The sequence below is a fragment of the Toxoplasma gondii genome, chromosome VIIb, assembly GCF_000006565.2.
Source record: "Toxoplasma gondii ME49 chromosome VIIb, whole genome shotgun sequence".
In the NCBI taxonomy this organism is placed as follows: Eukaryota; Apicomplexa; class Conoidasida; order Eucoccidiorida; family Sarcocystidae; genus Toxoplasma; species Toxoplasma gondii.
In genome coordinates, this window is record NC_031475.1 from 2358315 (window position 1) to 2385513 (window position 27199).

At 51.1% G+C, this 27199-nt stretch overlaps 1 protein-coding gene across 1 annotated transcript; it reads right to left on the reverse strand.

Annotated features, from left to right (window-relative positions):
- Nucleotides 1-1907: 1907 nt before the first annotated feature.
- Nucleotides 1908-25488, reverse strand: ABCB1 (ATP-binding cassette transporter ABC.B1; the record flags this gene model as incomplete). Its single annotated transcript, XM_002365163.1, has 35 exons — nucleotides 1908-2041; nucleotides 2780-2946; nucleotides 3313-3449; nucleotides 3834-3933; nucleotides 4597-4724; nucleotides 5340-5435; nucleotides 5810-5929; nucleotides 6791-6915; nucleotides 7485-7560; nucleotides 8308-8403; nucleotides 8991-9103; nucleotides 9811-9921; nucleotides 10516-10617; nucleotides 11260-11440; nucleotides 12172-12256; nucleotides 13309-13468; nucleotides 14094-14160; nucleotides 14940-15098; nucleotides 15566-15736; nucleotides 16338-16412; nucleotides 16794-16982; nucleotides 17424-17505; nucleotides 18238-18316; nucleotides 18902-19040; nucleotides 19674-19751; nucleotides 20416-20552; nucleotides 21172-21279; nucleotides 21546-21710; nucleotides 21945-22095; nucleotides 22638-22739; nucleotides 23101-23208; nucleotides 23928-24020; nucleotides 24194-24266; nucleotides 24722-24762; nucleotides 25399-25488. 35 exons carry the CDS (start codon nucleotides 25486-25488, stop codon nucleotides 1908-1910), a joined length of 4038 nt encoding a protein of 1345 aa, XP_002365204.1.
- Between the last annotated feature and the right edge of the window lie 1711 nt (nucleotides 25489-27199).

Here is a 27199-nt window from a genome sequence, read left to right on the forward strand (position 1 = left end):
ATTCTAAACAACCAAATTTGTTACTCCACCGTCTCTTGCAGTCGAAGGAGAGGTATTTTTATTTCAGAGCAGCAGAGTCACACCGCGTGCCGAGGGCGTTTCCAAACCGACCTACCGACAGCGAACGTTGAAACTGTTGTTTCATCAAAACGCGCTCGATACACTATGCTTAATGCAGTCAACACGGCGGTGAGGAGAAGCACAACACAGCTTGAATCCTAGGAAACAAAGACCTTGAAGAGCGAAACCTGGAATCCACGTCGTGGTTGAGAGCGACCCGTGGGGACCAAGAAGGCGTCATCGACTCTATTTGTTAGGTGTTCATTCGTCTCCACCACGGGCGCTAGCAAGCCGCAGGGTCGAACATGGAAAAGAAAACCGGTATTCCTCGTATATTTAGAATGAATATCCATGTATGTATATAAGGTATCTTTATATATATATATATATATATATATATATATATATATATATATAAATGTATATTAGATAGAAACATAAATATATACATTAGATATCGCTGTATTGTTGTGTGTGTGGTGACGACTGACAAGATTCCTCAATGGCCGAACGGCCAGCGTTTCCTTGAGATCCCCGGGAAGCAAATGACAAATGAAGAAGCTGGAAGAGTGCAGCTATAACGTCTTTTTCGCAAGTGGACTTGAGACACCACAGCTCGTGTCTGAGACTCCTCGAGGTCTTCGCTACTGCTCGACGTGGATGTGGACTGTTTTGGAAGATAGCATGTAGGTGTGTATCTGGATTTGTGATCCACACAGATGTAGGAGGAGTGTTTAATAACGCGCACAGTGTCCCTTCAGGTGCGAGCGAGATGCAGATCGCTACGATATGGAAAGAGACAGAGGCCGCCTCAAAAACTGCGGAGAAACCGAATGAGGAGGGTGGGAGGTCTTGGAACAAGGAAGACTTCGTTGAAACGCGTACCAAGACACGCAATCGCACGCGTTTTTGAAACTCGATGCCTCGAATGCACACAGGCGCTTGTTGCGCCAAGTGCATCTGTTAATCAGTTGCTTCGGTGTGCGACAAATCGGAACAGGACAGAACGACTCTCAAATTTGGAAACGCATTCACGCGGCACTGGACGTTCGGTAGAACGCAGTGGCGACATCGCGCATGAAGTGGAAAGACAGGCAAGCGGCCCTCTGTCGAGGTTTGCTTCCCCTGGTGAGAAGCCGCTCGCGGAGGGTCACCAGTCCAAACCGGGCAGGAAACAGCACACTGCGCGTTTTTCGTGAGCTGGTTGCCGAGACCTCGAACGGAACGAACTGGAGCAAACACGGCAGCAGACGCTGCTCTGTGTCAAACTTGAACAGCCGAAACGGCGGACTCTCTGACGCGTTCCTCGGGTGTACATACACCCCAGACAAAGTGTGTTCCCTACAGGGAACCACGACGGCGTCAGGAAAGAAAAGCTCCTCCGACGTGGAAAAAGTCACTTTATCTTCGCAGGGGCACTCGAGAAATCGGCGCGTCGAATGCACATGCGGGCGACGGGAGAGCAAATGAAACGGATGTCTAGAAACGCGGAAACACACTGACGCAACGACGCGTGACTGCGCAAGTCCCGACGCGTTGAGCGGTGGAAAAATCGATTACACTGCCTTGATGTTGAGGGAGAAAGGACACTGTCTGGAACGCAGACATGCAGGCGCTCCAGTGCTGCTTTCGGTTCACCGCGAATCTGGAGCTTTGGCGGGACCAAAAACGACTGACATTCCAGGAAAAAAAAACACTTGCGCCACTGCCTGCGTTGCCAGGGTGTAAAACTGCAAAAACGACGAAAGTACTGTTCGTTGAGCGCCTCAAACAGCAGGCATTGGCAGCTTTCGGCCGTAGCGCCTCTTTCGCTGAGGAGACGAAACGTCCCCCTGGGGGCTTGCAGTCTACGCCGAGTAACGCGACATGTTCACGAGCTGTCTGTACACCCCGTTCTTCAGCTTCATGAGCTCCTCGTGAGTTCCAACTTCCACCACGCGGCTGCCGCGACCGTCTTCGTTGCTGAGAACGACGATCTTGTCTGAGGCAGACACACACCGTCGATAAGAAGACAAAGCGTTGACCGTCTTCTCCAAAGAAGGCCACACACACCATATCCCCCGCAAAAGCGTCGGCTTCTGCACGATTCACGCAATGAAATGTGTTGAACGAAGACCCAAAAACTCTGCAGTTCCTGGGGTTCATCCGAACGACGCCTCCCAAAGCCTCGCAGTGCTTCCCTCGCAGGTCACACTTCCGCCGTGCAGGCGATCCAACAGCTAATAATGGCTTTTCCGTTCTGTGAGTCCCCGAAACCTGTCGCCGAGATCGCGATTTGAAGAGACTGCCTCAGCGAGACATACAAGTATACGTATATATATATATATATATATATATATGTATACACAAATGAATATGCTTCATAAATATGTATATACATATACCATGTAAACAGACCAGGCGTACATCTGTACATGCCCTCTTTCTGGGTATCCACATGGTTATATATGGCAGATACTCGTATATATATATATATATATATATATATATATATATATATATATATATATATGTATATATATATGATTCTGCGCATGAAGCCCTGGCAGGCGCGTTTGCAGGTTGTGCCTTCCAGTATCTTTATGACTCGCGACGTCCGTCAGTGGATGCAGACAAGGACGGCGCGTCTCTGCGTGTCTGTCACTCGATGAGCTTGCCCGTGGCAGGCCCCACACATTGCCTGTCTCTCTGTCTCTGTCTCTCTCTCGCGTAAACGTACTCGCGTTGCGCACAGTGGAGAGTCTGTGGGCTACGATGATGGTGCTGTGCTTGTGGCCTTTTTCCATCAGTTCGTCGAGAGTCTTCTGCACTTGTCGCTCGGACTCTGGATCCAGAGCAGACGTCGCTTCATCCAAAATGAGAAGGCGAGGCTTGCGTACGAGTGCGCTGCAGCGACGCAAGAGAGAAAAAGCGGAGGTCGCAAACTGTGCTGCTCTTTTCAGTTTACTTTGTTCTCTCCAGGCAGATCCAGAAGGCCTCCAAGGAAGACCCGTCACTCTCCCTCAAACTGCGTTCGCAAACGCCTTCCCTTTCTCTGTATGCCTTGTGCCACCGACAGCCGCTTGGGGGTGTTCCCTACTCGCGTCGCCGGCAGGCAGGTCTTCTCCCGAAGCCTGTCTGTGGCCTGTCAAGCTTTTTTCGCTCTGCTCTCTTCGTCGTCACCGTCCGGTGCGCGGCTCTTGGTGCGACGCCCATGAAGAAAAAAACCGAAACACTCAAGCTGAAGCGACGAAGCCGCGTCCTTCGACTCACCGTGCAATCGCAATGCGCTGCTTCTGTCCACCGGACAGCTGGCTGCCGCCGCTGCCGACGATCGTCTTGTAGCCCTGAGGAAACGAGCGGATGAAGCTGTCCGCTTGCGCCTGTTTCGCCGCCTCGATGATGTCCGTCTGCAGCGCACCGCGTGGAAAGCGAAGGAAACCAGGAGCATAGGCGAGGTCGACCACAGGCGAGTTGCGTTGCACTTCGCTCAGTCACGTCGAGCCAGGCGCGGCGCCCGGTGGCAGGACGAAGGCGCAGGAAGGCACAGCGCGGGTGTGTGGCTGCTGTGAGAGCGAAGAAACGCGAGACTGCGAAGAGACGCGAGGCTAACGAAGAACGCAGCGAGGAGAGACACGCGAGTTGAAGCGACGAGCCGAGGCTCCGAAGGCGCACACCGACCTCGAGAGCGAACCGACATCCAGCGGCCGAGGAGAGAACTCCGGACTCGCGGGCCTGCGTCAGACGTTCACGAAGACGACGGCTGCTGTGAAAGAGAGGAAGCGAGCACTTACCTGTGACGCGTCTGGACACGAGAAGCGAATGTTGTCTTCAACGCTCATGTTGAACAGGACCGGTTCCTGGCCAACGAAGCCCATTTGTTCGCGAAGGGAACTGCAGAAAAAGAAAGGAAAGTCCACTCGCGGTGCAGAACGCCGCACAGAAGCAACAGCCATCGTGCAGGAAGTTTCCGGTGAACGCCTCGACAAGGCGAAGACGCAAGGATACGCATGCAGACGCAGAGAGCACCCAAAGACGCGCAGGCGACGCACACAAAGAAACACCGAGAGACATTCGTTTTGTTTCGCGGACTTCCGCCGGCGACTGGTTCTCCGCTTTTCGCGCATCTCTTTGCGTCTTGCCGCCTGCCGGAAAAAACGCAAGTGACGCGCGACGCTTTTGGTTGATGCTTGGATCGCCTGCCTCTCTCTCTAGGTCGTCGCCGAGCCTCCTCCACGTCGTTCGTCGCTGGCTGCCTCGACACAGGGTCTCCTTGGGCCTCCGTCCAGTCGCCAGCCTGTCGCCCTGTCCCGGACTCTGCCTCCTTTGTTGCATTTCGACTTGCCTTCTACGAAGTGAATCGAACACTCGTCCTTCGCCGGGGACCTGCTCTCTCCCGCGTTCGGATCGCCTCTCTGTCTCTCGAGGGGCGAGCAAATAAAACAGCAGGCGACCTCCGGATTCGGCTCCACTTCACTCTGGCTATTCTCTCAGGTGCCACGCACACACCTCGGGTGTACGTACACCTCCTCTGTTTCGTTTGTTCGCGAGACTCACCTGACGTTTGCGTCGCGCAACTCAGTTCCAGCGAAGGTGATCGAGCCGCCGCCTTTCGTCTTCCTTCGGCTGTCCTTGGCGTCGCATGCATTGGCAGCGACGCTGCTTTGCAGGTCGTAAAACCGCTCCTGCACAGAGACGCAAGAGGGAGCTCGCAGCAGAAGACAGCGACGATGCGTCCGTGGAGCCTGAAATGAAACGCGAATGCGTCCCCGGAGGCGCTCGCATGCACAGACGCAGCTGGGTCGCTTGACCGCAAAACGACATGAGCACTCAAACACGGAGAAGTGACGTTTTTGCGTCGCATCGCACCACAAGTTTTTGTCGTGTGTGGACAGGACAGACACAGAGGAGCGCCTAGCAGAACGCGCCTTCGCGGGCGCCTGACGCCCACCAATATTGACCGTTCACAGAAGCCAGAAGCGCGAGACGAACTGGCGTCTGGTGACCTGTTAGCTCATCTGACCTCTCACTCAAACACAGGGCGAGAGGAGAGGAGGAGCGGCTCTCAGTTGTGTCCTCACGGCGCCCAGCGGGAGTTTCAGAGAGAATCGAACAACTTCGCTTTGTCACTTCTTCTGTGATCTGCCGCTCTTTCCACGTGACGCCAACGATACGCGCAACCCCCTGAGAGACGAAGGCGCTGTCGCGGGCATCCTCGCGTCCGTCGGAAACTACGTGAGCAGCCAAACAAATTCAATGCATGCATGCCTGCGTGCATGCGATGCATATGCGCGGCTTACAAGGAGCTGAATCGCAGTGGATTTGCCACACCCAGACGGCCCGACAAGCGCCACAGACTCGCCTGCCTTGATGGTAAACGAGAGGCCTCTATACACCTGAAAAAAGACATGCGACACACCACCGCGCTCTCGCCGCTCCTGGAACGCTTCCAAATTATGCATCCACATGCATACATATAGATATACACAGATTTATAGGCATATATATATATATATATATATATACATATATATATATGTATATATATGTATATATATACATATATATGTGTATATATAAACAAACACATAGATATAGAGATATAGAGGAATGTGTATATCTATCTGTGTGGTGCTATTGAATCCTTGCTCCATGTATACGCATGTGGAGTCTGAGTCTATGACTGGCTAGGCGCTAGTAAAGGACGCGCGCCTCTGCGCGCGAAAGTTGTTTTTGTAAGAAGCTCCACCCCTGCATTCGCGCGGCCTACAGGCAAAGTGGTACGCGTAGGGTACCGGAACTGAACATCGGTGAAAGCGATATCGACGCCAGTGTTTGCGTTGTCGCTGAACTTCCTGCCTCCAGTATCTCGGGTGTCGATCGCAGACGTCTGACGTAAAAGAAGGAACAACGCGGAAAGCAACATGAGCGAAAGACACTTTGACGTAAACAGAAACGAAGCGCCGCGCTCCTCCAGAAAGAAACGCCGACGGCAACTTCTTCACAAACGCCACAACGCAGACGTCTACACTCACCGCACAGTCGCCAAAGAGTGTCAAACCAACACTCTTATACATGCATATATATATGTATATATGTATATATGTATATATGTATGTATATATATATATATATAGATGTATATGTATACATGTATGCATGTGTGTCTTTATGTATTTATGTGTATGTTACTGTGTGTGAGGAACGGCATGAACTGATTTATGTTCACACGCATATATGTGAACAGAACGAGATTTGAGTCTTCTGGCGTCGAGGCAGATGGTCGGTGGCATTCTTTTTTCTCTCCGGCGTCGGGTGTGTAGGCGGCACGCATGTGATCCTGTGTGTCGACTGGAAGGCGGAGAAGACGCATGGAGACAGATGACTGGCGCGGTCCCGGGACAAGGCAAAAAAAATCTCCAAAGCGCGCAAAGGAAAACCGCGAGCAAACGTCACTCGCGAAGCAACTACTCAAGGTGAGGCTTCGGTGGAGGAGGCAAGAGAGAGCGAAGGAACGCGCGGAGAGGGAAGAGAGAGAAAACGGACCAGAAGACAGGAAAACGAGAGAAAAACGAGAAACGCGAAACGATAGCGCGCAAGAGCCAAGAGGCAGCGGGGAGAGACAAGAGAGGCGAGAGAAGAAAGCGACCGCAGGAAAGAAGCTAAAAGGGAACAAAAACAGCAACTGGAAGCCGACAGAAAGAACGAGAGAACAGACAGAACACAAAAACAATGGGAGAAGAGTTCTCACCCTGTCAATCAGTGCAAACACACGCTCGGCAGCCAGTTGCGCGCGAGCTGCGTCCGTTGAATACAACACCGTCTGTCCGACCGACATCGACGCAAACATAATTCCAAACGTAGCTTGCATAATATCTGAATGAAAACAGAGACGCCCCATTCACATCATAACTCAACAAATCAAACATTGAACAACTTGCAATTCTGTATACGTTCATCTGGCTACTCACACATGCATTTAAATATATATATATATATATATGTATATTTGCGTATACGTGTGTATTTACAAATATCAGTATAAGCCGAGTTGTTCTTCTCCAGATGATTATACACCTATGACAATGGACCACTTCCTTTCTGTACACTTGACATCCCCACACAAGATATATATATATATATATGTATATATATATATGTATATATATATATGTATATATATATATATATATATATATATATGCATATATGTATAAGCCCCGTTTCTAAATACCGTTCCCCTGAGACAAATTGGCATCTCGATGATGCTCGATGGTTCGGTTTTGTGTGGGCTGTGTGGACATGGAAGCGACGCGTAACCAGTCGCCACCAAACTGGAGTTTGTCTCGAGACTGCCGATGTGGACTGCGTCCGTTAAACATCCAACACCCGTCCGCGGTCAGGGAGAGCGGCTTCAATGCAGGAAGTTGCAGCGAAAATCTCACCGGTCGCGGCGGCCCCCTCTTTGATCAACTCGCCTCCGTACCACATCGCGAGGGCATTGAAAGCAAACTGTGCGCCCTGGAAAGTGAAAAAGCAGAAAAGAACAGACGTCGAGACGACGCAGCACGTTCCGTCGTCGGCTTTCTCTCCGATTCGCAAGTCATCATGAAAAGACGCGAGATGCCCTTCGAAGCGCGTTTCGAACAGCCGCCCTCTGGCTTTTTTTTGTCAACCAGACAAACATGTCACCCCACAGTGCCACCCCCCCCCCCCGCCCCCAGGTTGCCTGTCTCGTGACTCGCATGTGCATGGAGAGACCGAAACCGCGCAGGAGGAGAAAAAAAGCGGACCGTTGCTTCCACCAGGAAGAAGGATATGCACGGCTGCGCTAAAAAAACGTGAGTCAGCAGCGCCTAGGCAGTGGCATCTGCCGGTGCGCGAAAGGCGACGCGAAGAGCGTTGAAAGCCGCGGGGTTGAGCGAGCGCAGTGGGGATGCGTTGGTCCCGCGGGCGCCGCAGATCGCCTGCTGAACGCCGAGTTCCAAAACTCGACAAGACCAACAAAAAGGCGAAAGACAAGCACGACGCGGAGACCGCAGTTTGAGTCGCTTCTCTGGCGCAAACCGTGGCGTCGGCGACGCCCTTTCGCCAGCAGGACCTCCTACACTGGAGGCAGCAAACATGCGCGTAGGGTGTGACGATAGCTGAGGACCGCCTCAAGAGCCGATCGACTCGCGGCCAGGCGTTCATGAGCATCTACTACGCGCTTCGCAGCCTCCGTCAAGGCCGCAGCTGGACATGCGACAGGCTGCAGGAGACACTCACCTGACTGAACCCCCAGAAGAAGCCGACGGTCGCAGCGCTCTTCGCCTGCGACACAGGATCGAGGTGCAGGCATTTCTTGTAGAGCTCGACGAAGTACTGCAGACAATACACCCGCGCGCAGACCAGCCGTAGGAGAAGGTGACGCAGACAAGCGAGCGCAGGCTGGAACGTCGCTTCGCGCCGCGAAAGAGAGCGAGGCTTCCCCACAGACGACGCCTTGAGCGAATCCGCGAGACGATTCAAGACATGAGGAGCTCAGCGTCACGCAGACGCGCTCCGGAGACCTTCACGACATTTTTCTGTTCCGAGCCGCCACCGCCGGCGTGAGTCGGCAGTGACCACAGAGCTCGCGGTGGCGCTGCAGCGCGCGAAGCGATGGGGAGCAGTCCGAGCCAGGAAGGAACTCGAAGCAAAGACGAGGGAGAGACTCCGATCAAGCAGAAAGGCGAGGACGCGGGGATTCAGAGCATGCGTCCGAGAGAAAAGGAAACGAGAAGGGAGAAGACGGGAGAGGGAGAAGAAAAGAAGAAGAGAAGCACGAAGCGGTGGAAACGAAAGGCGAGAAGCCTACAACAGAGACGACGCAGACGAGAGAAACGGAGAAAACAAAGCAGTTCGTCTCGACTCACAACATCTTTCCAACCACGGAAAGAAACGAGATGCGAGCAAGAGTCGAAACGAACCTGTTCAAGTCCGAAAGCGGAGACGACCCGAATGCCGCCGACCGCCTCGATGAGGACCTGCTCCGGACACCGAAGACTTTCATCTCTGTCCTTCGAGTCCTTTGATACGTGATCTGAGCCAGAGCGAACAACGCATACGTCCTTGTATATACACAATATTGTAATCTGTTCAAACAGGCGTTTGTCGGCATTCTCGCACTGACATGCGAAGCCTCAACAGGTGTGCGTCGCTGCCAAGAAATACATGCATACATACACTCATATATATATATATATATATATGTATTTGCATGCAGACCCCGCAGAGTGGCAGTGAGTGAGGGAGGGGAGTTGAGAAGCAGGGAGAGAGGAAACCAACGAAACAAAGCGCTGAACGCATGCAAGGCCTTTGTTCTGCTGAAGCAGAAAGCAAGCACGAGCGGAAGCTCTCCGTGAAGAATCGGGATCGACAACGACGCGGAACGAAGATCATGAAGACACACCCCCGAAACATTCACTCTAGAAACAAATGTTGTGCACTGAAGAACTTTGGTTGTTTGTGTCAGAGTATTGCAAACGACCGGGAGAACGCTGGAGGTCGAAAACAATTCAGAAAGAAGCGCCGGTTGTTCTCCTGTCTCCAGAAGCGTTCAAAGACCTCCCGCGCGTGATCGCGCGAGGCGAAACCAAAGACATCGTAATCTGCGTTGTCTTGTGTTGTCCGCTTGTCTTTGTTCACCTTTTTACTCCCCTACACGCGTCGCGTCCTGTGGGGTGCTCGGTTGGAGGCTAAACGCCTTCGCGTTTTGTCTCGCAGCTTGTGACAGCACTCCGCGCCTACCGTGGGTGTGCATGAGTCTTTCTTCCATGATGTTTGCGGGAACGAGAACGAGCAGACTCGTGACGAGAACCGCCGCCAGTCGCCAGTCACTGACAAAGGAGATCGCGCACCCTGAAAGCCGAGAAAAAAAAATCTCAAGAAAACGAACGAAATGCACGCGTTCGCGTCCACATTCACACCAACACCTGTGTGTACCCACAGTCCACCTGCACCCACATACATATACATACATACATTCATACATTCATACATACATACATACATATACATACATACATATACATACATATACATACATTCATACATACATACATACATACATACATATACATACATATACATACATATACATACATACATTCATACATACATATACATACATATACATATATATATATAGTTGTATATGCCGGTGTCGGGATAGGCTGTACGTTTGCTGCTATCTTTCCGCGAGGCGGAAAACCTGGAGGTACAGAGGAGAGATTTGAGGTACGTTCAACAGTGTCTCCACTGTAGAGGATGCATGCACATCATCCTTGGTATGGGAGGTTCCTGAACCTTAGCACTCGTAGCTGAAGGTACCGTTCACACCGGCAGCGTTCGTCCTTTCGGCGAGCCAAGAGAGGAAAAAGCAGAAAGAACGTTGGAACAGCTACAGGTGTACAGCAAGCGCGTAGTTTCACGAGACGCATGCGAGAAAGCTACCTGTTGTAATCGCGGAAATCACCGCAGCGAGGGCCATCGGGTTGCCGCAACTTCCACTTTTCACCAGAAGGACGTCTGACGACAAAGTCGACATGAGAGCGCCTGAGATCGCACAGGCAGGAGATCGATGCAGATATAGATCACATTCCTACGCATGTCAATATATGCTGTGATATGCATGTAGATGGATATCAGTATCAGTCGGTACGTATGTCCACATATATACATATATATACATATATATACATATATATACATATATATACATATATATACATATATATACATATATATACATATATATACATATATACACTGTATACATGTATATGGAAAGGCACATAGAAGCGTGTAGTTAGCGCTCCATATACATGGGAAAACGAACATCTCCGCAGGCGTGTTGATGGTCGAACAGACAACGCATCTGAGTTTTCTCTGAAACACTGCATGCGCACTGCATGCGCGCTCCGGACGGTCTCCTGTCTCGGTCTCGAAAAACCCGGAAATGTCTCGCCTTTTCGTCCGTTCGTGAGAGTCCCCTCGGTTTACGTGGACACCCCGAAGAGACTCGACGCGTCTGCAGGTTACGCCCAACGTCGAACCTCCCCCTTCTCTTTCTCTCCTCGCGTTCAAATCGATTTCCGGGTGTGCTTGGCCTCTGCCGCTTTAGAAGACAAACTGTGTTTCGAACGTTTTGGAACGACGCGGCGAATACGGAAGTCCATGCATTGCTGCACCTCTCACCGACGCTATTTTTGGGATCGTCAAAGAAAGCGACGTCCTGATGGATGGTCTGGAGGAAGGCTCTGCTTCGGAGGTCAGCAGTCACCTTCGACCCCATGTACTCGATGCCAGTGAATTTAACCCACTCGATGACGAACGTCGAGATAGCCAGGCACACAAAGGCAAGCGCCCATTTGTTCGCCTAAAATTAAAAAAAACGAAAAAATGAAAAGACGAAATAGCCCACTTGCCGTCTCGTGTGCGTTTGCGCTGACCTCCCTTGACACGATAATAACTCGCCCAGACAGGACACAGACACAGATACAGATACAGACACAGACACAGACGGCCGCTTGGCTAGTTCTTCTGTCTTGTTCTCCGCCTGTATCTCTGCTCTCGCGTTGTTCTCAGGCTTCTGTGGGATATACGCGAAAAGACAAAGTCACTTTCGCAGGCGATCCAAGAAGAGTTGAACGAGTTCCTTCCGCTAAAAAAAAAGCCCGTCTCTCCTGCTTCCGCCTCACATGTAAATCTCCCAAGTCTCAAGCGACTGCGAGCACTCACTCCGCGATGCCCGACGGCAAAAATATATAATCAGTGCATGGATACAAGGATACGGAAACCGGTGGACTACACATTCACGTACAGAAGAGGACGATTCCAGGGGGACACCAGAGAATTAAGAAGATGACGCACATTTTAAAAAAAACGCATCTATAGGGATAATCATGCACACTTGAGCACAACATCAAATTATGCAGGACGAGGCACAGGGTCTGAAAAAAAAACTTATCTATGCACATGAGTATATATATATATATATATATATTTACATGTATACATAAATATACATGAACATCTATCTAGCCTCGTGAATCGGCACATTCGAATCCATGGAAGTGAATCCCGAAAACGAGCCTGAACTCCACGTACCTCGTCGGAGACTTCGTCAGGGTCGAGGCGGAAGAACACAGCTATGAATCGAGAGAACATGACCGAGTACGCAGGGAAGACAGCTCTGAAAAAGAAAAGAAAATGTGAGTCACGCATCAACGCCCTGACACGCGAAACGCCATCTGAGACTCGAGCTTCTCATTCCGACAAGGTCAACTGAAAGTTCACAAAACATCCATCCAGAGAAAAACACAGCTGGAAGGAATCCGGTAAACGCGAGAGCGCGACGAGCGCAAAACTCGACGGGCAACTCAGGCGCATGCCGCCACAGAGACCGCAAAAAGCGACATGCATACGCACATCGAAGCGTCTACGCTCCTGCCAGTGAGGCGCGCATATGCTCATTCACCTCCAGCAGCAAAGACCCCATGCCTTTCTACGTAGGCATATTCACACACACACAGGGCAAGGTGCGGTAACCAGCACATAAACATACATACAGCATAAATGTATATAAATCTATATATATATATATATGTAATGGACATATATATATAATATATATATATATATACCTAGTGTAAACTCATAGATGTGTATGAAGGTAGATATATATATATATATAATGAATATAAATATATACATGACGATAGACATACGTCTTCATATATGAACCGTCAACGATGCCACCAGGTTCGTTATTACGAGGAGGCGACAGGACAGATACTGACGGTAACAAGGCCTGAACGCGACCTGATCAGACGCGGCAGTGGTTACCATCACCAGCCGAGATCACCCGCGACCGATCTTTCAAACATCGACGCTGGCACCCCATCCCAACGAAACGAACTCGACACTCATACTTCGGTCTCTGTATCCGCAGAAACGCATACATTTGGTAAATGTCCTTATGCATACTACACATCTCCATGCACGCATTACCTGTATGTACATACACATACATACATAAACATATACATATACACATATATACATATATACATATATATATATATAAACATATATACATATACATATATATATATACATATATGTAGAGTTCTATACATAGAGATGGCGCAAACGGGGAAATCACCGAGTTGCTTGCAGCTCAGGAAGAAACGATTGTTTTGGTGGCTTCCGTCGCAGGAAGGAAGGGAGCGTTTTTTTCCATACCCGGAACAAGCAGCGGCGATGAGCGTGACAATGTACACAGGCCAGTAGCGGAGAGCGAGGCCAAAAATCCTCGATTTGCTGACAGGTGGCGGCGCATGGGGATCTCGCGGTGCGACTTTCTTTTTCAGGCATAGACAACGTCTCGTTGCATCCGTGACATCTGAAAACACAATGCAGAATCCAGGTCTTCCTCGCCTCGCTCCTGCTCTCGCTCCTGCTCTCGCTCCTGCTCTCGCTCACGGACGGTGCTTCTCTCTGGCAGATCTGTGTCGCGGAGAGTTCAGAGCCGCGGATCACTCGAGAGAACCAGGGGCAGAGAAGCGAAGCAACGCACAGTCCGGTGTCTAGACACTGCAGTTTTTCGACTCTCTCCCCACTTGGGTTTGAAGGCGAAAGGAGGGAGAAATGCGTGTACGTTGACAGCGACATGAAAACTGGGGAAAAGCAAAACTGCGAAAAGTCCTCACACCCATTTCGCGAGAGGCGAGACACCGCGCAAGCGACAAACAGGCTTGGAGCACCGTCGAGACATATACGACGCCGAAAGCTGGAGTGTGACAGACACGATGGAGCAGTGAGAAGGAACGCCCTGTCGAGAGAACCCCAGAGGCCTGCAGTCCTGTCCGCTAACCGACACAACGCCCGCATGCAAGGAAGCGACAAAAGACAACTAAAACCATCGGTCCGGACGAAAGGATCTTCCTCGGCTACGACGGAATTAAGAGGCAAAGACGAAAACCTCACGCAATGAATTCTTGCAAAACGGGAATGAGTCTTGTTCTCACCTGTGCCAAGAAGGTGCTCAGAAATGCGAGAGATCGACGAAGTGACTGAGTCCCGGCGGCTGGTCAGCTGGCGCATGCAAACACGCAACGAAACCACATAACGCATGCACGGACTTGGGCGCATGCGCGAAAAAACTCCATGCAAGAAAATGCATGAATCAAACCGAAACAGCTGCTGCGGGAGCGCAGTGCGCCTGAAGGGGAGTTTCTCACACCCTTCGGAATGAGGTACTCCCTGCGCCATGTAAAGAGGAAAGAAATGCCTGGCGCGTCGCTGCGAGTTCTTCTTCAGGACGAAGAAACATTCGGAGGGACCTCTCCGAGAACGTTGAACACAATGGGGACAAAGCGGAAAACATTGAAACAAAGTGCAGAGTCCAAAGCGTCATCTCCGGCGTTTTTACAGCTCCCTTGTCTCTGCCAACGTCTACGTGACGCTCCCGGTGCAAATGCCAGAAGTGATGCACTGATAACTTCCTTCAAAAAGGAAAGTGTATCGCGACATTCGTCAGTGTCTGCTTCGGCCTGGAGACGAAGCGTAAAACAACGAAACTCGACACGTTAACATAAGAATAGAGAGGCACATAGCTAAATCGGTAGATGAAAATAAATATACATAAATATATATATAATATGTATATATATAATACGTATATATATAATATGTATATATATAATATGTATATATAATATGTATATATATAATATGTATATATAATATGTATATATATAATATGTATATATAATATGTATATATATAATATGTATATATATAATATGTATATATATAATATGTATATCTGAAGACATGTCGTTTAGAGTTGCCTCTACGTTTTTCTTTCGCACCGGAAAAGAGGGGTGTTTTTCCATGCTCTGAGCAGCAGCGACGCTGGCATTTGTGGTCGTTTCGACGAGAACTTCCGTGCTCGCTTCTTCTTCTTTCTCCTCGTCGCCTCCGTGGAGGCCTGCGAGCTGCGACTGGACCAAGCTGAAATACAGACCGCTCTACAGGTACGAAACAGCCACAGGCCGAGGAGAAACCATCGGAAACGGGGGAGTGTCTGGAGTCCAGGGGAGGCGCCTCCCGCTCTCGATGCCTCGGTTCTCTGGGACAACCGCATGCGGCGACGAAGACGGAGGCCGAGAAACGAGGGCGCCGCTGGTGAGGTGAAACAAGAGAGGAAAAAGAACAGGCACACGAAGCGGGAGGCCAAGAGAGCAGGATCGCAAGCGCACATGGAAGAGATTCGACAGAAGTCAAACGGAACTGCGAACTCAAGAAGCGCCTCGCTTGCGGCATCCTACGAAGGGAAGTATCTCAGCAGAAAGAAAGAACGAAAGAAAGAAAGAAAGATGTCACGGACAGCGAACGCCCGCACGCAGATTTTCTCACGTGTACTGGGCACTAAAGAAGTCTGTGAACCTCCTTCTGCATCCAGGAGGATCTGCGGCTGGAGCATGCGTATGTTCACCTCGTCTTTCATCAGTTCTTCATGGGAGCCTTGCTGCACAACAGCGGAGCCGCCCGCGTCGTCTCTTTGGCCAAGGACAACGATGAGATCTGCTCGCCGAATCGTGCTCAGGCGATGCGCGATGATGATCGTCGTCACTCCTGTCGACTCGATGAGGCGGTCCAAGGCGGCCTGGCACCGACGCGAAGCGCGGAACGCGTGATGCATTTCGAATAAGAAAAGCGAAGAACAGGCGAGGAATCCAGACGAGAAAGCCAAGGTGAAACGAACCAAAAAAACACAAGAATGGGGATGCAATGCGTGTGCAGCGGCCGACGCGGGCGGTTGGGTCGGAGAAAAGAAGTTTACACATCTTCCTGCGGCCGTAGAACATCCAATCCCCATCTAAGTGGAGTCTGCCCTACTGAAGTGACGATCGCTCAAACCAGATGAGCTTCGGCAGCTCGACTTCCCTTCCAGGTCTGCTTCTCAGACTTCACCGCTCTCTCTTCGCTTTCCACGATTCGACTGCAGATACGCCGCAGGTCTCGGCGCTTGTCGAATCTGCGCCGTGACCCTCTGGCCTCGCCCAAGCGAGCAGACGCTCCCAGCGAGAACAGACTGTACCTACATCCCCATTTACCTGCGCGAGTGACTGTACCTATACATGCGCATGCGCAGTTGCGGTCTTCTCTGGAGCTCTTTGCCTTCGCGGCAAAGTAGATGCGCTGGACCTGGTCCACTGCTTTGTGCACACACAGGCAGCCGACAGTATCGCGTGAGAGATACTCACCTGAACCACGCGCTCTGAAGCATTGTCGAGTGCAGAGGTCGCCTCATCGAAAATCAAGATGGACGGATGGCGAATCTACGAAAGAGAGAAGAAACATGAGAACACTCCGGAGATGCAGAAAGTCGAGACAATCGATTTCGGAGTTCCTTCTTTTGTCCTTTTCCTTTCTTTTGAACAATCTCGAACACCCACCCGTTGGTGGACGACATCACTCCTTTCTCGGCTTCTGCTGAATTCGTTCGACTGTGTCTCCCTGTGTCGTCTCCTTCTTGTCTTTTCTTCTTCTTCCTTCTCTGTTGGCGCCCTGTGCTCTGCGGCTCCTCTCTGTTTCTCTACTGTCTCCTTCTCTCCTTCCAGCTATCCTTATCTTCTTCTTTTCCATCCATTCTTTTCACTCGCCTCATCCTATCATCCTCTTTTTTCTCTTCTTTCTCTTTCCGCTGCCTCTTTGCTTACGAGGGCGCGAGCAATCGCAACGCGTTGCTTCTGGCCGCCGGAGAGCTGAGACCCCCTCGACCCACAGTGTGTCTCGTATTTCTCTGCAAAGTCGGAAATGAAGCCTGCGGCGTTCGCCTTCTGCGCCGCGGCCTCGACTTCTGCATGCGTCACGCGGCTCCGAGACCCAAGTGCGATATTCTCTTCGACCTGTGCAGACACCGCAGAAACAGCAGATGCGCGCAGCGCCTCATGACCGCAAGAGACAGGAAGACGAACGGCGGTGCAAAGAAAGCGAGAACAGAAGGAGGCGCGGCGCACAGCGAGAAGAAGAGCCGAACAAGGAGGCAGGAGAGAAGAGATAGATAGAGAGAAAAAGCGAACAGGAGAGGAAACAAGAGAAAACGAGGAGAAAGAAGCGACAATGAAGGCAGTCGTCCCCAAGGTGTGGAGAGCCCTCCTCGACGCCCGAGGAGGAAACGCGCGCGCGTCGAACACAAGCGAGAAACTCTCATGAGGCAGAGAGGGAATCCCCGAAAATGAGAGATGAAAACTCCGAGAGTGGAGAGAGGACGGAGCTGGGGAAGGTGACAAAGCTCCCGCCTAGCACCTAGGCCGCCTCTGCCACAAAAAGAGACTTGCTGAACGCACCGTTGCAGAGAACAGTCTCGGCTCTTGACTAACAACGCCCAGGCCCTCTCGCAGCGTCGCCAAGTTGATCTCTTTCAGCGGCCTGCAGAAACACAGATGGAGCCTTGTGCTCGCCTCGGCTTGCATGCACGCTATACTAAAACACTTGGCTTTTCAGTTCTCCGCTGTCCTCGGGAGTTCACAGAGAAAAAACTGCATACTTCCAGATACAAAGAACTCCACACACGTCGTACCTACATTTGTGTGTAGGCATGTGCGTACCGAGCGCGAAAAGAACACAACGGTCCACTGCATGCATCTAAAGGCCATTCTGTGGCGGCCGGTCTTCTCCGGGAAACTCTTCACTTGCTTTTGTGCCACCCCTCGGAAAAAAGAGATGCGCTCGATGCAAAAATGTGAGCCGGTAAATACAAATAAACACATTTTAGAGATCTGTGCCTGCAACTGTGGTTTCGAGGTGAATATCGCAACATGTATTTTTGGATAAAAATGCAAGCATACACATATTTTTTAAAAATCTACACAAATTGATCTATGTGCCTATGCGCACATGACCATATGCGCCATACAGTACTCCGTATCGAAGCGCGAATACAAATTGTATCGAATCTACAGCCATGTATAAATGGATACGTCTACGCCTCCCCAAATGTCTATTTTGCTGTAAAACAGATGGCGAAATGGCCTGTGCATTGGCACTCGCATGGGTGACCTGAGAAGCGCAAGATCGTGGCTCGGACAGGAAAGAACGTCTGCTTCCAGACGTTTCGCCAAGTCGATAATAACATTCAGGAAACAGGGATGTTGGCCTCACGTGTTGCCAACTCGGACGGTCCCGGCGCTGGGCTCGTACTGCCTTTGCAGCAGTTGAACGATGGTCGACTTTCCACACCCTGAACAGCAGAGGAAGCGTAAGGGGCGACCGACGTTGAAGAAGAAAAGTGAAAAGCCAACGAAATGCAGGACGCAAGAGGCCTGCAGAAGCCTGCGATTTCAGCCGGCCACCGCGTCCTCCCCGTGGACTTCTCCCGAGTCCGCAGACGTAAACTTCTCCAACATTCCGGGTGGCGCATGCGACAGGCTGCGCGTCAGTCTCCCTTTCTGGGCCTTGTTTCCGATCGCGACAAGCTCTCGACATCTGTGGATTCCCCGAGTCTCCTTCTCGCTGCAGACTGGTGAAGCCGCTGGAGTGAGTCCATGGATCATTTGGAGTTTGAGTGGTGTGTAGAGTCGAATCTGACATTTATGTCGATGTGCACCGCAACGTGGAAACAAGTATGTCCGTTCCCTCTGCCCCACCGCAGAGGTTTCATGCTTTGACACCGGAGCCGAAGTCAGCGGTCTCAGCTGGATGTTAAGTACCTCTTGTTGCACGAGCTGCGGATCATGTGAGGTGGAATTCGATCGACTGCCTGTGTGTGGAAACGCAACTGGTGCGACAGACGGAACACCTGGGAAAGTACAGAGAAGAGACGCACCAGAGCCGCCAACGAGAGCCACCGATTTGCCTGCTGGAATCCGAAGGTTCAAGTCTTTCAGAACGGTTTTCTCCGGTCGGGAGGGATACGCAAACGTCACGTTCTCGTAGACGATGTCTCCTGTCAAGTTGACGTCTTTCTGCAGCGAACAAGCCACAGGTCCAACGTCCGAATAAAGCAAAACCAATCGAAGCGCCCGAGGCAAGAAGCGCGAAACGTTCATTGTCGGCTATTCACACTGGTCAACGCGGTCCGCCTCCGAGTACTCGCACACCCCAGCCTCATGAAGCGCACCAAAGGAAATCTCTCTTTGGTCCGTTACACAACCACATGTCTCTTAATCTCTCGCTCCACGCCCATACACAAGAACAACTCCCTACGCTTTTATTTATCTATATATAAATATATATATATAAATATACCTGTTGATGTGGGTAAAAAACGCGCATGTTCGTATATATCTAGGCGTTTATATATATATATATATATATATATATTTATATATGAGAGATAGTCGACGTATGGACGGTAGTCCAGAAGCGGGAGGCGCCGAGCCTGTTGTGTAGCGGAAGGAAGGAATCCTACCAGGCAGAAGTCCTTCCTCGAGAAACCTCGCCATGGAACGTCGAGACATGTCACAGGTCGCTCTTCTGGAAGAGCCGTGGAATACAGAATGAAACAAATGGACAAGAAGCAAGTACGCGGAGACAGCTGAAATGAAACATATCGGATAACATCAAGTGGAGCGAAAACAAAGAACGAGTCTTCTTACCAGTCCGCTCTCGTCCAGCGGGTCCAGCTGCGATTTTCGGTTGATGATCTCCAACAGGTCGTTCGCAGCTTCGACAGCCTGGCGATGAAAAACGAGGAAACAGGAAAAACATGTCTCCCAATTTACGCATGTTTATTGATATAAGACATATCCTGACTGAACAGATATATGACATTTGCTGCGTTTATATATGTACACATACATACAGTACAGATAGACTGGTTCACGTGATTGCGCGGTATATATCTCTCTATATATATACATATATATACATATATATATATATACATATATATATATATATATGTATATATGCATGCGGGACCCTGTCGCCAGCTGCATGCCTACATTTGGCGGACAGAGCTGTGGAGATACGGAGAGGCGTCGATGTCTCGTGTGTTGCCGGACAGTAGAAATATATGGACGCAGAGGTGCATCCGGTTCTATGCATTTACGTAGGTCGCATGCCGTATGTACACCTGAATCTGTGGCCCTAGGCCCTCGATATGACGCGCATGCACATAATGTATATATATATATATATATAAATATATATGCACATATATTTATGTAGACGAGGATGCATATTTATATAGACAGGTAGTTAAGCGTCGACTGCATCATCCCTTTGTGCGTGTGACGAGAGTTTCTCCTGGATGCTTTTGTTGCATGCGCCAAAATGCACGGACGTGTGTCTTGTCTCGCTTCGTAGTGGAATCTGGAAGCCTCGACGAAAACCTACCTTCATGTAATCTCCGAAAAGAGGAATGATCTGTCCAATGGAGAAGGCACTGACCATGACGCATATGAGCACGACGATAGCGTCGCCACCCTGAAACTCCAGGCTCCCGGCATCAAGGACGGTCGTGCCAGGCAGCACTGAGGGCGGGAACCAAACGCAGAAAATGAAGAAGAAAACGATGTCTCTCACGCGTCAGCCATATCAGTAAAGCAAGGCGACAGAGACAGACGAAAAAGCGGCAGAAGGCGAACGGGGGGCAAAGAAGAAACGCAAAAGGGAGACGGAGGCGAGGAAGAAAGAAGATACGAGCTCTTACAGCAGCGAAGCGGACGATGCATGCGTTGAAACCCAATATCGAGAGACGACAGGAAGGAGATACCAAGAAGCTGACGGGAAGGAAACGCGGTTACTGATTGGGCTCAACAGTGAAAAAGAAAAAACGGTGGAAACGAACTCCAAGAGGTCGGGAGAAAGGGGACGGAAGAAGTGAGGGGTACGATAAAAACTGTCTAGGAGAAACGCAGAGCTGGCCGTCGCAGCCGGAACTGGAAGACTCGAGTGATTTTCTCTCGCTGATCATGCGACGGATCCGAGCATTCCGTGTCTCGCGCCTGAACCAGAGTCGACAAGCGAGAAACTTCATTTCCGGGCGCGAGACGACACGCATGTTGACAGTAAGTCTCGCACATAACCACGACAGTTTGGAGCCTGAATACGAGAGATCAGAGAAGTTTCTTGCGTCCCGAAAAGGCTCACTTGCGATGGCCGCTTGGAGGTCGCGCAATCCGTCGGAGATCACTTGTCCAGCGTACCAAAAGCCGAGAGCATACATGAGGAATACGCATGCCATCATGGCTCCGAAAGCTGCAGAAAAGCGGAGACGCACCCCTAAGCGCGCATGCACGAACCGCTTGGCAGTCTCTGCGCGGTGTACGTACACGCCTAGCGACTGCCAAGCGGGTGGGAACTGGCCAGGCAGACGCTGCGTTGAACGAAGCGGAACAACTTGTCACAAAGGAATGGGGTGCGTTGAGCACTGTCTGTCGAAGCGTCTGCCCTAGATTAAACTGCCTGACACTGTATCAAAAACTCCATTTGACCATGCGGCCATACTTGTTCGAGACGCTCACCCGACCCTGTGAAGACTCCACCCTTGATGGCCGCCTTCTCTGCCCGCTTTAAGCGTTCGGTGTACGCAGCTGCAAGTCGGTCTTCTCCTCCGAGCGAAATGACTGTGCGAATGTTCCCCAGCGCCTCCTCAGCTACACTCCCCGCCTCGCGGTACGCGTCGGAAACTGCGTGGAGCAGACACAGACAGTTCGCCAGAGCGCGAGGCATCCTTGAGAAGAAGGAAGTCCAAAACACACAGGGACTTTGAAGAGGACACAGCGCTTTGCAGAAAGCATAGACCGTTGGACGCAACTTAGGTACGAGGAGGTGCAGATCGTGGTGTATGTCGAACAGGCAAGGTGCGAACAGACAAAGCAGATTAACTTGGTCATCTTCTGAGCTTCGTCTTCCTTGCTCACCCGCAGTTTGGCTGTAGCGAAGAGCCCAGGCGAGAAACGCCCCGCCGGCGGCGACACACGGGAGGGTGGCCGAGACGATGAGAGTCATTTTCCAGCTCCTCCAAAAGGCGACAACGAACCCTCCGACGCACGTGGAAAAGAATTGAAGCGCCTGAAAATAAGGAAGGAAAAACGGGTTTTTGGAAGCAGAAAACAAATTGTTCTCTACAGCCTCTGTTGCATATATAACCTTTGTTGATAGGCCAGTGCGTATCCAAGCCTTCTTGCCAAGGAGAATCGGCAGATGGCAAACAGGCGCGAACTCGTCATTCCTTCATGGCTCTTGACGACACAGGAGACTTAGGGACAGTTTTGCGTGTGAACGTTACAGCCTGTCTCCTTCTTCGTCTTTGTTGTCTTTCAAGTCGTCCGCGTCTTCAGTGGCTCTCGGGTGTGCCCCTCCTCGTGCCTTGGCGGATTCGTGGTTCTCTCCAGGCTCGAGAGCACTCGGATTTCGCCTTGAAACTCAGTTCGCTCTGAGGTTCTCTGCTCTCTGGAGTATTACCCCAGAGCCCCCGAGGAGGTGAGGCTGGAACTCAAGTGACACTGAAGAGAAGGTGGACTGGAAGAGAAGGTGGACTGGAAGAAAAGAACTGGAAGAAAAGAGCTGGAAAGAGAGCACGGAGGGAAGGCGGGCGGTCGAGCGGTGCTTACAGTGGCGCACTTGAGTCCGACGGCAGTTCGGATGGTTGCCGTGTTGGAGTCGATTTGACTCGACAAGGCGCCCGCGTCGTGAGTGTCAAACCACCCGAGCTCCTGCAGAAATCCAGACGCCTTCATCGAACGATCCATGCGCTGCAGCACAGCTCCTCCGGCCCGCGAAGGGAGGAGAGGAGAAGACGGCAAGAAGGCGAAGAAGAAGAGAGCAGGCGAGAGAGAAAGAGCAGAGCAGGCGGAGCGCGGAGAGAAGAAGCGGCAAAAGAAGAGAGTGCCGTGAGAAAAGGAGAAAGTGGTGGAAGCGAAGGAAGAGAGAACAGGGGCGAGTGACCGCCAGAACAGGCATACGAGAACGACAGGGGAGACGGGAGAGGCATGAGACAAAGCAAACTAAGAGGGATGTGAATACAAATGTGTCATACTGTCGCGACGTTTCGTCTCGCTGCCCCTGCTGGATCACCTGTCGCAGAATCGAGCTGAAAAGCTCCAGTTTAAACTTTCCGGCTTGCCGGTCGCACAAGTATTCGAACGAGCCCGCAGCCACCCAGCCGCAAAACAGCGCCACCACCTGACATCACACACAAATTTGGTCGCGTGATATGACGCATGGATTACCACGAAACGCGGAAACGTTCATGCGTGGATCGCATCTCGCGCGCGATCGTTCCCCGGCTTCCTCGCGACGCACCACTGGATCTCGAAAACTGGATCCTGACAGGTTTCGTCAAACTGACTCGCGCAACAGAACACCTACATATACCGATTCATCTAGGTAGACATATATATATATATGTATATATATATATATGTATATATATATGTATATATATATGTATATATGTATAAATGTATATGTTTCTGTATTTCTGCTCGTGACTCCGTGGATCCACACGCGAAACGGTCTATTCTGTGGCGGTTCCCTCGATATGCAGAAAGGGAAAGAAACGCGCCGGAGTCTTTTTGTTTCGTGAACCGATTTGCGTCGAGCACAGCCCAGAAATCGGAGACCAACGGTTGGGTGAGTCAGGAGAGGGACGCAAGTGGCGCTGAACAAAACGACGAACTGCCTAGGCTGGCTTTCGTCTCGAAAAACGACTAAGCAATTCGTTTCTCACGAGCGATTGTACTCGAACTCTTCAGGCTGCATGCGCCCAACACGCAGATCCAGCAGCCGACGACGAAAAACGCAGAAGAGAGCGTCGCGCGCTTTTTCCGATGCGAGACACACGAGATACACTGTCAGTGAGCAAGACACAAAACGAGAAAAGAAATGGAAGGAAACCTTACGCCGAGAATGGCGAGAAGTTTTGCGTAGGGCACCATGTCGGTGTTCGTGTTGAGCGCAGCCATCATGTCTCCGAAGATGGAAATAAATCCCGGCTGAAGAAAACGGGGAAAGAAAAGCAGACAAACTGACGCGCCACTGAAGCCTAGCTCTTCTCGGCAGAACAGACGGCTTGCGTCCAGCTACACTGCTACATTGCACAGACATTGCGGTAACGTACATACACCGCAGACACTGGGAGCCCGACATTTGGAATTTCCCCGCTTACCATTGCAGCGCCAGCGCCCAAAGCAAAGACGACGCCGACCACCAAGACGCCGATTTCTGTTCCAGAGACGAAGCTGCAGAAAGCAGACAGAGGGAGACAGAGACCTTCGAGATTTGAATCAGAACACCACCTCTACGAGAATCCTCCCCAGAAGAAACTCGGTTTGGGAGGAATGGACGCACGCGCGAAACAGGGATGCGGACGTTCAACGGAAATGCGAGCTGCATTAAACGGCCGGAGAACGGCGACAAAGAGACCGGCGAAAGCTGAACCGGCGGGTACAGAGTACCTCTCTCTCCCTGCCGCAGTTTTTCCCTCTCTCCATAGATATACACAGACAGAGGTAAACAGATATACGTAGATATAGATGGACAACGGCAGGTAGACATGACATATATATATATATATATATATATATACATATATCGATCGTTTGGTGAACCGTATCGAGGACGAGTTGTGAGAAGTATTGTGTGAGTTTTCGGAGAACTGTTTGCTGGGATGTATGGGCTGAGTGTGTCCGCTTACTGGAACGGCGCCATCAGGTACCGTTTCTGCTTCCCTGTGGTCTGCGGGAGACAGGAGAGAGACATGGAGAAGACAGGAAGGCGGCGAGTGACGCAAAGAAACCTGTCAGGTAACGCGGAGTGTTTGAGTTTCGAGGGCGGCAGAATGCAGCGAACGTGAAGAGCAGTCAAGACAGCGACGGGGAGAGAGAAGCAAGGGATGTTGTGAAGACATGGAATACGCGTGTGAGATTAGACGTAGGGAACAGACCGCGACAACGGTCGGGAAGTCGACAGCGGTCGGGAAGTCGACAACTTCCCGCTGTAAATACACGTGGTTCTTGGAGAGGTTTCCGAGAGCGTGTCTCCGAGATCATGTACAGGGATTCACTCGAGAGAAACGCACGCAATATAGGACGGAGAGAGGCTGCAAACAGGCAGGCAAAAGGAACTGTGGAAAGGAACAAGACAAGGACCAGGGCCGACCAGAGTGTAGATCTGGAGGTCGCGGAAGTCCAGAACGCGGGGAAGAGTGTAGAGATGGAGATGGCGTCGGCATGGAAAAAAGGGGGGAACCACCCGCGGAGAAGACACCTCTCACAAAAGCCGGTTGTATTTAACGGCATACACACCACGGATCGCTGCAGAAAAGCGTAGCAATCAATGGAGCAAAAGTCCGACAGTGTTCTGGAAGTGTACCTGGGACGGCGACGGATCTATGCCGACCTCCTTGCCCTCTAACAGGCGGTTTCCGGCGCCTCCGGTGGATGAGTCGTCTGAGGTGGCCATGGTTTCCGTTAGCGAATTCTGAGACGAAAAGTAATGGCTTTGAAGTCGCAAAAAGCATGCGGCGGCGGATGTGGAAGTTGTCGCCTCGAATCAGTGCGACGGAATAAAAGAGGGGAAGGAACGAGGCGGCTACCGCGGCCGGCGCCAGACAAACGTCTGCACGGAACCTTGGTCGAAGAAGAAACGGCACACTGTATTTAAGCTGTCAAAGAACCCACAAAGCGACACTCCGCCAAGCGCGCTTGCACGAGACGGCGAAGCAGCCTCCCGAAAAGCAGGACTTGACCCGTGTGCCCTGTGTAGGAGGAGTCGGACAGCCAACCGGGGCGTACAAAAAGTGACCCCAAAGGGTCCGTCGAATTCGAAGGATGCACAAAAATGGCCCCACTTTTGGCTTTCCACAGAGCCAGGTGTGTCGAAAACTGCGCAAAGATTGCTGCTTTCTACCTCACGCATCTGTTGTGCACCAGCCCCCAAAAAGCGGCGGGCAAGGGTACCCGATTCATGTACCGGACGGGGTCGAACAGTGGCCGTATCTGATTTCCGTGAAATGGGGACAGGACTTGAAGAGAAAGTAGCACATGTCCACACAAGAGAAAAAGCCAGTGGCCTCTTGGTGGCAGAACAACTTGTGAGACAACGGACACGGTCGTCCAACCTCTGCAAGACACTGACTGTGTGGAGGCGGGGAGGACGATCGCTGTGTGGGAATCAGACGGTGAGGAGAACGGGTGCGTAGAAATACCTCAGTGGATAGAAATACCATGATGTGCCACAGCCTGTCGACGTGAGGTCCCTGACGACGGTCACAGTCACTTCGTACCCTTTTTAAATCCGTTTCTGTTTTCGTTTCCGAAGGTACGCTTCCTTTTGCAGGCTCCATGTACGCACGGAGCTCGGGAGAGTCACTCTTGCAAAAGAGGACATCAAAGCAGAAGAGACCGTACTGATGACTGTATTCTTAGTGATGGGCGCACAGTGAGAGAATCAGCAGAGTACCGGAGTTCTTTGAATAGATCCGTACTCGCCGTTTGCTCGGCAGACGAAAGTTCAACACGCACGGTCGGACACCCACGACGAGTACACAGGGTCTTGTGGCGGAAATAGAGTCTCTTTTTGGAGTAAACAGTGAGAGAGTTTTGTACGGAAGTTAGAAAACGAGTATTCAGAGGTGCCACTCTCCAACTAGAGAGTGTTTAGGGATTGTAGTTGGCGGGTATATGTCGACATGTCCACCACTTACGAGTATTGTAGGAATCTAGGTAGTGTGTAGTTGGAGGCGACATTCACCAGTAAGAGAGATTTGTAGGGATTGTAGGCGGCGAATACTTGGAGCTGCCCTGCACACCAGGTTGCTTTGAGGAGCGTCCGAAAACGCAAGCGTTTTTACAGCTGTCTGAGAGTATGCCTCGTCCCACGGGGTTGTGCTAGGTGACGAGAAATCTCTCCCTTTCCCGTTAAGAAGAGGGATATGCCGGTCGAAAGTTTTCTGACTGCTCCCGCCGCTGAGTTGTTTCTGAGAATGCTGTAGAACGGAGGTGTGGGTGTGTGTGGACTGCAGGTTCACGGAAAGAAAGTCTATCGGACTTGTCATAGAAATACGTGACGCCCTTCAAACTACTTACTTTGACGCAACTTCGCAAGACGAGGTGCAGTCGAACCGCGTGAACCTCGTTCCAGTGTGCAGGTCTAAAGTGAAAGCAAAAGTAGT